We start from the raw sequence: 13,799 nt of genomic DNA, 5'->3' as shown, positions 1-13,799 counted from the left end.
GAATTTTAAACTATCTGAAATTGGTACGTGAATGGAAAATGACCAATTTTTGGCCACTTCATGGTTTTAAGTTTTATTTTATATACTATAATTTTTTATTTTATTTTCAGTTTAGTCTAGGGACTCGTGTACCCTGACTGGAGGGGAACTCCTGTGTCCTTTTCAGTCTTTTTGTCCAAAAGACGCCAGCGTCTAATTAGTGTGGCCGAGCCGTGATTCTGAGACGTCGGCCTGAGGGTTTTGTGAGGGTCCCTGGTGATACACCACATTAAGGGCCACAGTGGCCCTGTTTGATACATGTCTCATGTCCCATCAAACACAGAAATTGACTCACACTGGTCAGTGACCAGAGGTCAGTTGGGACAGGCAGATAATATCTTTGAAGACAAGAAGAGTCTAGTCCTCCTGCCTTTTTACCGTTTAATCAATACGATCAAAGCAATTCTATTAGGTGGAAAGTCACATGCAAGATCTGTCTCATAACAAAAGACAACTGTGACACTGTTTTATAATCACCTTCCATAAATTATTCATCAGGTTCATGTTTGTATTTTATACTTTATTAACATTGTAAGAGTTAATAATTATCATATTTATTTATTATTGTTAATAAAAAATATATATTTTTAAAATGTCAAATATATAATTATTATTTTTATTAAAGCAATAATAAAAATATATTTTTAAACTGATTTAGTCCTTTTTTTATGCACTCATGTGCACAAAATGTCCTTTTTTTCTCCTGTAAAGCTCCTATAAATGTAGTAAAATATATGAATAAATATATGTTTGTGTTTGGAAAAAATAGAAATTGCTCCACAGAAGCCTGTTTCTAAAATCAGTGTGAGATTTTTCTGACTGGGGGAATATTTCATTAAAATGTAGCCCAAATTGTAATTATTATAATGCCAGAATATCATTACTGCAATCTGAACCAAGTTTAAGTTATTTATACATCATATTTGTTGCATGTTCTGTCTAATTTAAATCATCTTTATTACAGTTTGTGTTCTGTAGCACAGTACAGTAGAGCTTGAAATGTAATCTGATTCACCCATTATGAAATCTTCTGCTCACTTTCAAGCTCAAGCGCAAACAGCCATGCGGATGTACACATTCTGAAGTTTTATTATACTGTCAGATTTTATTAAAAAGAAAAAGTAAAACCTTTACTGCTTGTAATAATCCCTTTACACCTAAATAGACCCCCCTCCCTCCTTACGTCCACTGTCTAGCCCTCTGGCCAGATCAGGCCTCACAGGTGCCCCGGGGCACAACGCTCTGCCCCGCTCAAGGCTAAAAGCCCACACTAGCATATATTCCATGCATTGAACCTTTTTCCTTTGAATCCTATTAGTGGCTGAACATGGTTAAACTGAAAAAGACTGCCGACTTCACTCAATTAGGCCTAATAGGATTACAGGGCTGGTATGGGCCGGGTGGTTTAAATAAGACAAGAATTTTGGCAGACACCTGCTACATGTACTGCATTAATCTTATAAAGGAGAGTATGCTGGCTTGTTAATGGGGATTGCACATGCCAGAACTTCAGTTGCCATCTTTGTCAAGGCAAGAATGAAGCTTGTGATGAAATGACTGTTCACTTGTTTCAGGCCTATTCAGCACATCTGGAACTCGGGCATTTTATGTTGTGCGCCAAAGCACGTGTGTATCATCAGAAAATCATGCAATTTATAAGATTGAAATTTTCAATTGATTATAAACTCCCGGAAAAAAGTTATGAAACATTAAGGTTTTTTAATGTTAAGTCTCTTAGGGCCAGATTTACTGACAGCTTACCCCAGTGCAAACCCTCTTTTGGCGTTAAATACTACTCTCAGGATTTACTAAAGACACTCAGTGAAAGATTAGCGCTGAAAAGGCGTGGGCACAGTTATTTTGGCAGGTGACCTTATTGTTCCATATGCATTTGTAGGAGTTTTCCTTTCAGACGCAACATTTATGGGGGAGAGTATTTAAATGAATCATGCATTGCAAGGTGATTTACTAATGTTTGCGCTCATCAATTTACTGGTGTTTGCGCCATTATTTACCGCCCAAAAACAAGATGCTAACTGGTAGATTGCGTTGGTCATTATGGAAATGATCCGGCTGCATCGGTGTTCTTTCATTTGCACGTCGTCAGTAGATTACACGCTGAAATTTCCATTCCCATCGGTGCTTTTATGAAATTTCGCTCACACGCTAATTTGCCCAGTTTAGTAAATCTGGCCCTTAATGTCACTGAGGGAGTGAAAGTGTGTGTGTGTGTGTGTGTGTGTGTGTGTGTGTGTGTGTGTGTGTGTGTGTGTGTGTGTGTGTGTGTGTGTGTGTGTGTGTGTGTGTGTGTGTGTGTGTGTGTGTGTGTGTGTGTGTGTGTGTGTGTGTGTGTGTGTGTGTGTGTGTGTGTGTGTGTGTGTGTGTCTGTCTGTGTGTGTCTGTCTGTGTGTGTCTGTCTGCCGTAGCCTGCATTTATTTGGTCAAAAAATCAGTAATACTGTGAAATATTATTACAATTTAAATTCAGCATCATTACTCCAGTCATGATCTTTAAGAAATTATTCTAAAACAAGAAAGGTTTAGAAATCATGATACACTACCATTCAAAAGTTTGGGGAAAGTAAAAAATTATAAAAGGTAATAATAATAAAAGAAAGAACAAATAAATGAATACTTTTATTTAGCAAAGTCACATTATATTAATAACAAAAGACAGCAAAGACATTTATAAAATTCATTGTGAATTTATTATGAAATATTAAAAAAAAAATGTTTAAATGAGTTTCCACAAAAATATTAAGCAGCACAACAGTTTAAAATTAATAAGAAGAATAAATGTTTCTTTAGCAGCAAATCAGCATATTAGAATGATTTCTGAAGGATCACGTGACACTGAAGACTCGAAATTGATGCTGAAAATTCAGCTTTGCTTCACAGGAATAAATAACATTTTAAAATATATTACAACAGAACCCAGTTCATTTAAATTGTAATAATATTTCACAGTATTACTTTTTTTTACTGTATTTTTGATCAAATGAATGCAAATAAATGGTGAGATTAAAAGACTACTTTAAAAAACATTATAAAACCTTAATGTTTCCAAACCTTTGACCGGTACTGTTTATGATTATATAATCATTATATATTAAATATTATGTATTCTATTATTTTCTATAATATAAACTTTTGACCTTTTGAATTCCTTTCCTTGAAAAAGATGAAGGGATGGCTGGAGCATCTGGACAAGGAGGGTAATCCATTCATTTAATATGATGGATTCTATTATTTTCTGATATAATATAATATGAATAGTTCAGCCATGAAACTCTTCTCTCAAGTTCTGATTAAAATTGTTTTAATGTAACTTCCACAGCCCATCGATTTCACATATCCATTACTACTTCCCTTTATAACCGTGACATATCCATTTCCGTTTCCTTCCTAATCGTAACATATCAGTTTCACATATCCATTACTACTTCCCTTTATAACCGAAATTAATACACTAATTCTGCGCGTTATGCAAATTCTTATTCTAGGCCTCCGCCTCCCCAGCACCACCTGCCTAGACCTGCTATGGGGGTCTCCCTCTCTCTAGCAGCATTTCCCTTGATTTTATGGTTTGAGCATTTGGCTGTACTTGCTCTGCAGCAGCAGTGTAGCAGATCTAGTCCGCCAAGACCAAACCTATGTACATTCCATTTACATTAATAATTAATAAAAAGTTTTATAAAGTATTCCGAATTGTCATAACTGAAATAATAATAACAGATGCTACAGATTCTTTTGACCTTTTGAATTCAGATAAACAGGTTTCCATGTTTTCATCCCACATTGCGTTTTTACACGCAATAAATAGAATTGAAAAGGCTGCTGGTTTAATCCTGTTACCAGGGAACGACCCTGACGGATCAAAGAGACACGGAAGGACTAAGCAACATCACCAAACAGCAGGGCTGTAAAAGTCCCTGGTAATGTTGTACTTGATCAAGAGTATTTCTGATCAGAGTCAGTCATTTTATAGAAAGGGAGAACAGTGACGATGACAGAGTCACTCTACTGTCCTGGAAAAACCCCATCTTATGTTGTAATTGATGACAGGCCGTTTGTCATAATCAGTGCTGTTAATACGGCTTCCTCTCACTGCTGATTCACAACGATTGGGGGCAAGTGAATTTTGATGTTCATCTTCTCTATCCTTCCTCTCTGCCTTGCTTTTATTTCCATCTTTCCATCCTTCCACCCATCTTTCATTCTTTTGCGATGTGTTTATAAGTGCCACCATGTTTCTCTAGATCCGCGCTCCACCTAGCCTAGAAATGCTTGTTCAATGCAAAATAGAATTCATACTGTGAGTGAGTGCATAACTACCAGTTTTAATTATAATAAATATCTATTGCAAAAATGCAAATATCAACACTGAGGAAAATAAGTATTTGAACACCCTGCTATTTATCAAGTTCTCCCACTTAGAAATCATGGAGGGGTCTGAAATTGTCATCATAGGTGCATGTCCACTGTGAGAGACATAATCTAAAAAAAAAAATCCAGAAATCACAATGTATGATTTTTTAACTATTTATTTGTATGATACAGCTGCAAATAAGTATTTGAACACCTGTCTATCAGCTAGAATTCTGACCCTCAAAGACCTGTTAGTCTGCCTTTAAAATGTCCACCTCCACTCCATTTATTATCCTAAATTAGATGCACCTGTTTGAGGTTGTTAGCTGCATAAAGACACTTGTCCACCCCATACAATCAGTAAGAATCCAACTAATAACATGGCCAAGACCAAAGAGCTGTCCAAAAACACTAGAGACAAAATTGTACACCTCCACAAGGCTGGAAAGGTCCAAGCAGCTTGGTGAAAAAAGGTCCACTGTTGGAGCAATCATTAGAAAATGGAAGAAGCTAAAAATGACTGTCAATCTCCCTTGGACTGGGGCTCCATGCAAGATCTCACCTCGTGGGGTCTCAATGATCCTAAGAAAGGTGAGAAATCAGCCCAGAACTACACGGGAGGAGCTGGTCAATGACCTGAAAAGAGCTGGGACCTCCGTTTCCAAGGTTACTGTTGGTAATACACTAAGAGGTCATGGTTTGAAATCATGCATGGCACGGAAGGTTCCCCTGCTTAAACCAGCACATGTCCAGGCCCGTCTTAAGTTTGCCAATGACAATTTGGATGATCCGGAGGAGTCATGGGAGAAAGTCATGTGGTCAGATGAGACCAAAATATAACTTTTTGGTCATAATTCCACTAAACGTGTTTGGAGGAAGAAGAATGATGAGTACCATCCCAAGAACACCATCCCTACTGTGAAGCATGGGGGTGGTAGCATCATGCTTTGGGGGTGTTTTTCTGCACATGGGACAGAGCGACTGCACTGTATTAAGGAGAGGATGACCGGGGCCATGTATTGCGAGATTTTGGGGAACAACCTCCTTCCCCCGGTTAGAGCATTGAAGATGGGTCGAGGCTGGGTCTTCCAACATGACAATGACCCGAAGCACACAGCCAGGATAACCAAGGAGTGGCTCTGTAAGAAGCATATCAAGGTTCTGGCGTGGCCTAGCCAGTCTCCAGACCTAAACCCAATAGAGAATCTTTGCAAGGAGCTCAAACTCTGTGTTTCTCAGCGACAGGCCAGAAACCTGACTGATCTAGAGAAGATCTGTGTGGAGGAGTGGGCCAAAATCCCTTCTGCAGTGTGTGCAAACCTGGTGAAAAACTACAGGAAACGTTTGACCTCTGTAATTGCAAACAAAGGCTACTGTACCAAATATTAACATTGATTTTCTCAGGTGTTCAAATACTTATTTGCAGCTGTATCATACAAATAAATAGTTTAAAAAATCATACATTGTGATTTCTGGATTTTTTTTTGTATATTATGTCTCTCACAGTGGACATGCACCTACGATGACAATTTCAGACCCCTCCATGATTTCTAGTGGGAGAACTTGCAAAATAGCAGGGTGTTCAAATACTTATTTTCCTCACTGTATAAGTACACCAATTAGGCATAATATTATGACATTATGATGATAGGTGATGATAGGTGAAGTGAATAACACTGATTATCTCTTCATCATGGCACCTGTTAGTGGGTGGGATATATTAGGCAGCAAGTTTGAGGATTTGACCGAGTTTGACATGGGCCAAATTGTGATGGCTAGACTTCTGTGTCAGAGCAGCTCCAAAACTGCAGCTCTTGTGGGGTGCTCTTTGACCAGTACCACCTACCTAAGCATTGTTGCAGACCATGTATACCCTTTCATGGAAACGGTATTCCCTGGTCGTCGTGGCCTCTTTTGGCAGAATAATGCGCCCTGCCACAAAAGCAAAAATGGTTTAAGAATGGTTTGAGGAGCATAACAACGCATTTGAGGTGTTGACTTGGCCTCCAAATTCTCCAGATCTCAATCCAATCGAACATCTGTGGATGTGCTGAACAAACAAGTCTGATCCATGGAGGCCCCACCTCGCAACTTACAGGACTTACAGGATCTGCTGCTAACATCTTGGTGCCAGATACCACAGCACACCTTCAGGGGTCTAGTGGAGTCCATGCCTCAACGAGTCAGGGCTGTTTTGGCAGCAAAAGGGGGACCAACACAATATTAGGTCATAATGTTATGCCTGACCTGTATAGATAACACCAAGTTGGCTACTTTTTGGTGGTGTATACACTTAAACACTTAAGACTTAAAATGGCACATGCACGCACACATTGAATAAGCAGACAAAACACTGATAAATGCATTTATATGCAAAGCTAAACTGAATGTGGGTTTGTTTAAACTGAAGTAGGGACAGATATTTTCTTGCGTCTAGTACATCCGAGCGAAATGACCAGTATATGTTATTTCAGGGGGGGGCATTTACACAACACCGTCGTTTTTTCCAACAAAAAAGTTACAATAATATCAATAGCATGCATTTAGAAAATAGGGTGAATTTGTGTTTCATGCCAACCTTAAACCATTTATGATATTTCCACAATCAAAGACGATAGTTTAAGCCATTTACAGGGTCACACATGTTCAGTATCATCAGAGTAAGATTGTGTGTGTATGTAACGCTTTCACAATTCTATTAGCATTCAATACTGTATTTAGCATACTTTCCAGTAGTCCACGCCATCAAGAGCATTTTAATTGTACCTTTCCAAGGTATGGACTGTTATGAAAACCCACGCCAGTGTACGCTACAACTGTCTGTCCCCATTAGAGATCTCTTGACCTGCCCTCCCTCCTGCCAGTCCAGTGGGCTGCAGGATGTCACACTGAGTTTGGGTCTGAGCCAGACGGGGTGGGTGGTCTCCCTTGCAGTCTGCTTTGGTCCTATTAGTCAGTCGGGAACCAAACAGAGCACCCCCATCTCCGTCTCCCATAATACATCTTCCCATAACCCCTTGGCTCTAACCGACCTGCCTCTGATACACTCAAGATAAACCTCATAGGCGGGGGGCGTGTAGATACACAGTTATAGATCTGTGTCTTCTTGAGTGAAAGTGTGTGTGTGTGTGTGTCTGCCGTAGCCTCAAGGGACAGCAGGCTTCTAAGAGACCAGCCTCTTTCCTCCAAACACAGGTAGTGCTGCGGTGTTTGAAATACACACATCCACACCAAAACAGAGACGCACACACACTTTAACACATGAAAGGCCTCTTGTGGACCAGAGCAAACACAAGGCAGCTTTGATGTGCTCTAGCCTCTTCTATTCCCTTTTCACACACCCTAAAACTGACTTTTGCTTTGCTTCTCTGTCTGAAAATCTAATTTCTATCTTTTTCCTTGTGACAGATTAAAAGTGCAGTTAAAGTGTCTATTTCCTGTCTGGACAAACGGCTTGTGTAGACTATACAGTTAAACAATAGCCATGTCTATTTTCAAATATAATGAGTCTTTATATAGTCTATAATATTTAGTGTCATATATACGTGTGTGTGTGTGTGTGTGTGTGTGTGTGTGTGTGTGTGTGTGTGTGTGTGTGTGTGTGTGTGTGTGTGTGTGTGTGTGTGTGTGTGTGTGTGTGTGTGTGTGTGTTTCTTGGTTCAGGTATATGTTCGGGTATACATAGCAAATAGGTGAATTCAGGTTGGTGGGACACTTTTTGCCATTGAGATGACTCTGAATTCACCCTATAATTATGTCTATGGAAAATCCCCATAAAATGTTTATTATAAAATGTATATTTAAATATTCTATTTTATTACACACATACATACCAGTCCCCCTTTTGCTGCCAAAACAGCCCTGACCTCTCAAGGCATGGACTCAATTCCTGAGGTGTACTGTGATATCTGGCACCAAGATGTTAGCAGCAGATCCTTTAAGTCCTGTAAATTGCGAGGTGGGGCCTCCATGGTTCGGACTTGTTTGTTCAGCACATTCCACAGATGCTCGATTGGATTGAGATCTGGGGAATTTGGAGGCCAAATCAACACCATTTTTGCTTTGTTGCAGGGCACATTATCCTGCTGAAAGAGGCCACAGTCACCAGGGAATACCGTAGGTGGTACGTGTCAAAGTAACATCCACATGGATGGCAGGACCCAAGGTTTCCCAGCAGAACATTGCCCAAAGCATCACACTGCCTCCACCGGCTTGCCTTCTTCCCATAGTGCATCCTGGTGCCATGGGTTCCCCAGGTAAGTGACGCATACGCACCCGGCCATCCACGTGATGTAAAAGAAAACGTGATTCATCAGACCAGGCCACCTTCTTCCATTGCTCCGTGGTCCAGTTCTGATGCTCATGTGCCCACTGTTGGTGCTTTCGGCGGTGGACAGAGGTCAGCATGAGCACCCTGACTGATCTGCGGCTATGCAGCCTCATACTCAAAAAACTGCGATGCACTGTGTATTCTGACACCTTTCTATCAGAACCAGCATTAACTTCTTGAGCAGAGATAATCAGTGTTGTGCACACCTGATGTGTGTGTGTGTGTGTGTATTTATTATTTATTATTTATTGTGTATTTAATTGTTGATTCAACAATATAACATTTACTCAAACTGTGCCTAGATTTGAGAATGTTGTATATTTAAATATGAGCTTAAATATTTATCTGTATTTTGCTTTCTTATATAGCGCATATTTATACTTAGTCATTATATTTCTCTCCTAAGCTATTCAAAAGCACCTCTGAGCAAGAAACTCACAAAAACTGTTTTTTGCAAAGGATTAAGAAAATGCCTAAGAATGAAAAAGAAGGGATGAATCATATAAAGGAACTCACACCCAGGTTCAGGACCTTTTACTTTTTACAGTCAAAATAAACACTTGTCGAATGTGACTATTGTGATTACAGATCTTGTGCTCTGTCAGCACATAGTGTGGAATTACGCTCCGAAACAAAACCACCGGCAAATCCACAGCATCGGAATTCCAGACAAATGAGTCCTGGGACACAAAGGGCTGTTTGGGTGGTTTCTGGCTCAAATGTGCGGACATAGGCATGCGTCTATAATCACATAATGAGGTTAAGTATCAATGCGGCAGAAACCCGAAAAAAGCTTCAGATTTTGTACAATGCAATTCACACACATATTAACTAATGCATTTGCATGTAGCAAGTGTGCCTAATAAAATCTTGAGAATTAGAATGAGAATTTTTTTATATAGATTTTAAACGGCATTATTTTATTTTGTTTTACTTTCTGAAGCACATTGAATGTGACCCTGTCATTGACCATGTCTTTGAAATTCGATATTCATACATACATTTTAATACATACTTAAACCTAAAATTAATTATAGTCTTGTTTTAATCAAAAAAAATGAAATGATAATCTAATTAAAATAGTAGTAGAATAATCTACTAATAATGACATCAACAGACATGACGACTGACACTCTTTTTCTCTCTCTTTCCACTTTTCAGATCATGTGCGAGTTTCTGCCCCCCTCCACACCAAGGGGTGGTTTTAATTTGTGTTATGATGCATGTAACTAAATTAAGACCAGCTCTAACGATACTGCCAGCACTCTTGTGACTGTGCTAATGACCAGTGTTGGGAATAACGGCGTTACAGATAAACGGCGTTACTAACGGAATTATTTTTTTCAGTAACGAGTAATCAAACGAATTACTGTTTCTCTCGTTACAACGCCGTTAGCGTTACTGAGGGAAAAAAATGCGGCGTTAGTCGCGTTACTATAATTGAGCTCACTGAAGCGCTTTTCATCCGAACAGGCTCTCTGTCAGTCGGACCTGCAATGTGTGTGTGTGTGTGTGTGTGTGTGTGTGTGTGTGTGTGTGTGTGCGTGTGCGCGCGCACCAGCCATGCATGTTGGGGGTGGGTGCGGTGGTACACATAACTGATGATGATTGGTGGGTGGGAGACAAGGTTGAAGTTGATAGGTTGAGTTCACACCTATTTTTTTTCACGGTCTATGGTTCACACACACACACACACACACACACACACACACACACACACACACACACACACACACACACCCCTATGACGCACACGCATATGCACATTCAGCGATAGTCAAACGACTTCAAAGGTAGCTTTCGCAAATTGGAAGTATAAGCGCTACTTTTCCCTCGTTGAGGTGAAAGGTAAGAATATTTAAGTAACGTGCAACTTATGCCCAGGAAGAAAGAGTCTCTCCACGCCGGTGGCAAGTGATTCTGAAGCGCCTCACATCATCATATGCCACAAAATTAGTGGCTAAAAACCCAGGTGATAACGTGAGCTCCACTACCACAGGAAAGTATAATACTGATAATATTTACACAATATTTACACTATAGTAGGCCTACTGATAATATTTACAATAATGCATTGAATTTGATAGGTGTCTCTCACATTGTCCCACAGCAACATTACAATAGTGCACATTAATGTACAATGTTTTATAATAATAATTTATTCTATTTAGTGTCCAATTCATTCATTTAACATATCTAATATTGGGGGCATCCAAATTATTTGACATATTTGAACATTTGAAAGAAAAAAAAAGTAACGCAGTAATTACTTTCCCTGGTAATTAGTTACTTTTATGATGATGTAACTCAGTTACTAACTCAGTTACTATTTGTAAGAAGTAACTAGTAACTATAACTAATTACTTTTTTAAAGTAACGTGCCCAACACTGGTTGCTAAAATAGAGTGACTTATTCAACACAAAATCCGAATTGATCCTATAAATCAGGGGTTTCCAAACTCCGTTCTGGAGGGCGGCGGTCCTGCAGAGTTTAGCTCCAACCCCAATTAAACACACCTGAACCAGCAAATCAGTGCCTGTGTCCAAAAAACCTAGGCAGCTGACTCGTTGCCTCACTGCCTAATCAGACAATGGCTTGTAAGGCAGCGTTTGTGCATGAAGGCACCTCACGAAACTGATTTCGGACAGACTTCTAAGGCAGTGTAACAGCTTAATGATTTACAGCCAAATAGAGAGAGCTTTGGTGAGAACTAAACAAATATTGAATTACTACATTAGTAATTTCTCGCCAGAAATGACATCAGAAGTAGAAAATGTTGGTAAAAAAAAAACGTATATTTACGCACAAACTGACCAGCAAACGCAACTTTCGGACGCCATCTTTTTTCCCAGCTCAACTGTCACAGAATGGAAAGCACAGGATTGTGGGATATCAAAGGCAGTGAAGGATACAAATATGCTGCCTTCAAAACTCGATCAGATGAAGGTATCTCGGGAGACAGGAAGTGAAGCTAACATTAGATTCGGACGTGCCTTGGTGCCTTCCTGCCTTGAAATGTGTCCTCCGAAGGTAGCATTTTCAAGGTTTCGGACCCAGCCAGTGTCTTGTTCAGGTGTGTTTTTTTGGGGTTGGAGCTAAACTCAGGCTCCGTCCACATGGAGATCCGTTTAGCTGTAGCTTTATTGTCAGTTCGTCTGTCAATTGGCAGGCAGTTTTGGTTGCTTTATTAAAAGTTGTTGCTGTGTGGAGTGTGTAAAAGAAAATAAAAATAGTTTTACCCTCCTGCTGACTGTCGTGCCCCTCCCAGTCCCAACCCATTCACACACACATAGATGATTCGACTATCGGTTGACTATAGAAAGATTCGACAATTCTGATTCGAATGTGTAAATCATTAGTCGGGGACACCCCTAGTCCACACGGATCCAGCGTTTTGGGAGCCTTAAACCAATATTTTTTAAAACCGGGTCCCAGAGTGGGTAAATCTGAAACCGACACCCTTGCGTTTCCGTGTGTACAGCCAATCCGTATATTTTGTGAACGGTGATGTCATCACACCACGTCCTGCACGGTAAAAGACTAGATGGGATAAAGCTACGGCCACTGGGTATGCGCTCATCAATATTGCGTCATTTAATTACTGTTATTGCATAATTGTAAGGGTATAGGGTTGGGTATAGGTTTGGGGTGGGTGTAGGTGTTATTAAACCACAATCTGGTAAGTAGCAAATTTATTTATTGTTATTTTATCGTGAGATTTTGCCTCTCTTCCTACCGTTGCTGTACCCATAGATATACATAATAAAGGCTAGATGTCTTACTAACGTCATCGCCGGCGGCCATCTTGTCACAGGCAAGCTCTGTGGTACCTGATGTAAGGCGAGTGATCTGCACGAACATGAAATCTTGATGGATTTACAAATGGTTTGGTTTCTTACAAACGTTATTAACATGGCTATAATTATGGATGCTTGAACAAATTGTGAATAATTTTTCATAAGTATGCAGTGTCATAACTACATCTCTGACGTTTAAAACAAACCAAACAGTTTTAAAATCGGTAGAAAATTGAGCAAGTAATGGTTATTTAAAAAGTGCAAGCACCATGAAAACAATGTTACGAGTGAGCCTGTGACAAGATGGCCGCCAGGTGCGGACGTAGACCTCCATTGGCCAGCAGCGCGGACGAGACATCTAGCCTTTATTATGTATTATTATGTTTATTATGTATCTATGGCTGTACCCCTTCTAGCCACAACTCTTCTTCTCCGTTTTTAGTGTATTTCTGTGGCAGAATTACAGCGCCACACACTGTTCTGGCATGTATACTACATCGTTTTGAGTCGGTTTCAATGGTTTCTTGTGTACGCAGATATTTCTTGAGATGAGGGGAAAAAAAGATCGGATAGGGAAAGCTCTGGCTCAGTGTGGCCTCAGTGGCCCTCCAGGACCGAGTTTGGAGACCCCTGCTATAAATGTTGTGAATGCACTTAACTCACAGTTCCACTCAATTCATAATATTAGTTAAGATACATTTTCCATGAAGACACAAGTAAAACACGCTGCATTGCATTCGATTTCATTCAGTGCAATGTAATATTCTGTTTTTCACAGTTAAATGCCATGAAGCATAGATTTTGCATACCTTCCATTGAGTCCAAGGACAGGTTGAGGGCTGATTGCTGTGGTAGGGGCCCGGGTTGGTGTGGTAGGAGTAGGGAAATGATGGCCCCGGGGCCCACTGGTTCTGCTGGCTTGCTACATTAGTCGCAGGAGCCATTTGAACACCAGAGTATGACTGGAACATTGCTGGATTCCCAATGCTGCACGCTGAAAACACAACACGAGAGAGCTGTGAAATGTGATATGTCACTGTATCTTAACAGCTCGTTCACTTTTATTTAGTGTATAATTTTATAAATTAACATGAGGTATAATTCATATTTAGCCATTTTCAAAATGCATCTTGAATAAATGACGTGTGAAGTCAGAATCAGTAAAGACATTCAAATGAATTTAAACAAGCCGGTTGAGAGTGCTGTCTCCTAGGGTCAATTTTAAATCTCATTTGAGGGATGTTTTCTTTAAGCCTGTGATCCA

At 39.9% G+C, this 13,799-nt stretch overlaps 1 protein-coding gene across 2 annotated transcripts in view; it reads right to left on the bottom strand.

The window, feature by feature from the left end:
- Positions 1 to 13,799, bottom strand: part of tfec (transcription factor EC) — a 59,090-nt gene that overhangs the window by 30,750 nt on the left and 14,541 nt on the right. For both annotated transcript variants that reach the window (XM_079816709.1, XM_079816710.1), the window contains exon 2: positions 13,345 to 13,529. In XM_079816709.1, coding sequence (XP_079672835.1) covers positions 13,345 to 13,506 — 162 coding nt within the window. In that variant the 5' untranslated portion in view covers positions 13,507 to 13,529. The remainder of the gene's footprint in view (positions 1 to 13,344; positions 13,530 to 13,799) is intronic.

This window comes from Gobio gobio, assembly GCF_949357685.1.
Source record: "Gobio gobio genome assembly, chromosome: 5".
Lineage (NCBI taxonomy): Eukaryota > Metazoa > Chordata > Actinopteri > Cypriniformes > Gobionidae > Gobio > Gobio gobio.
The sequence above is the reverse complement of the archived record's forward strand: the minus strand, read 5'-3'. Positions and strand labels throughout refer to the sequence as shown.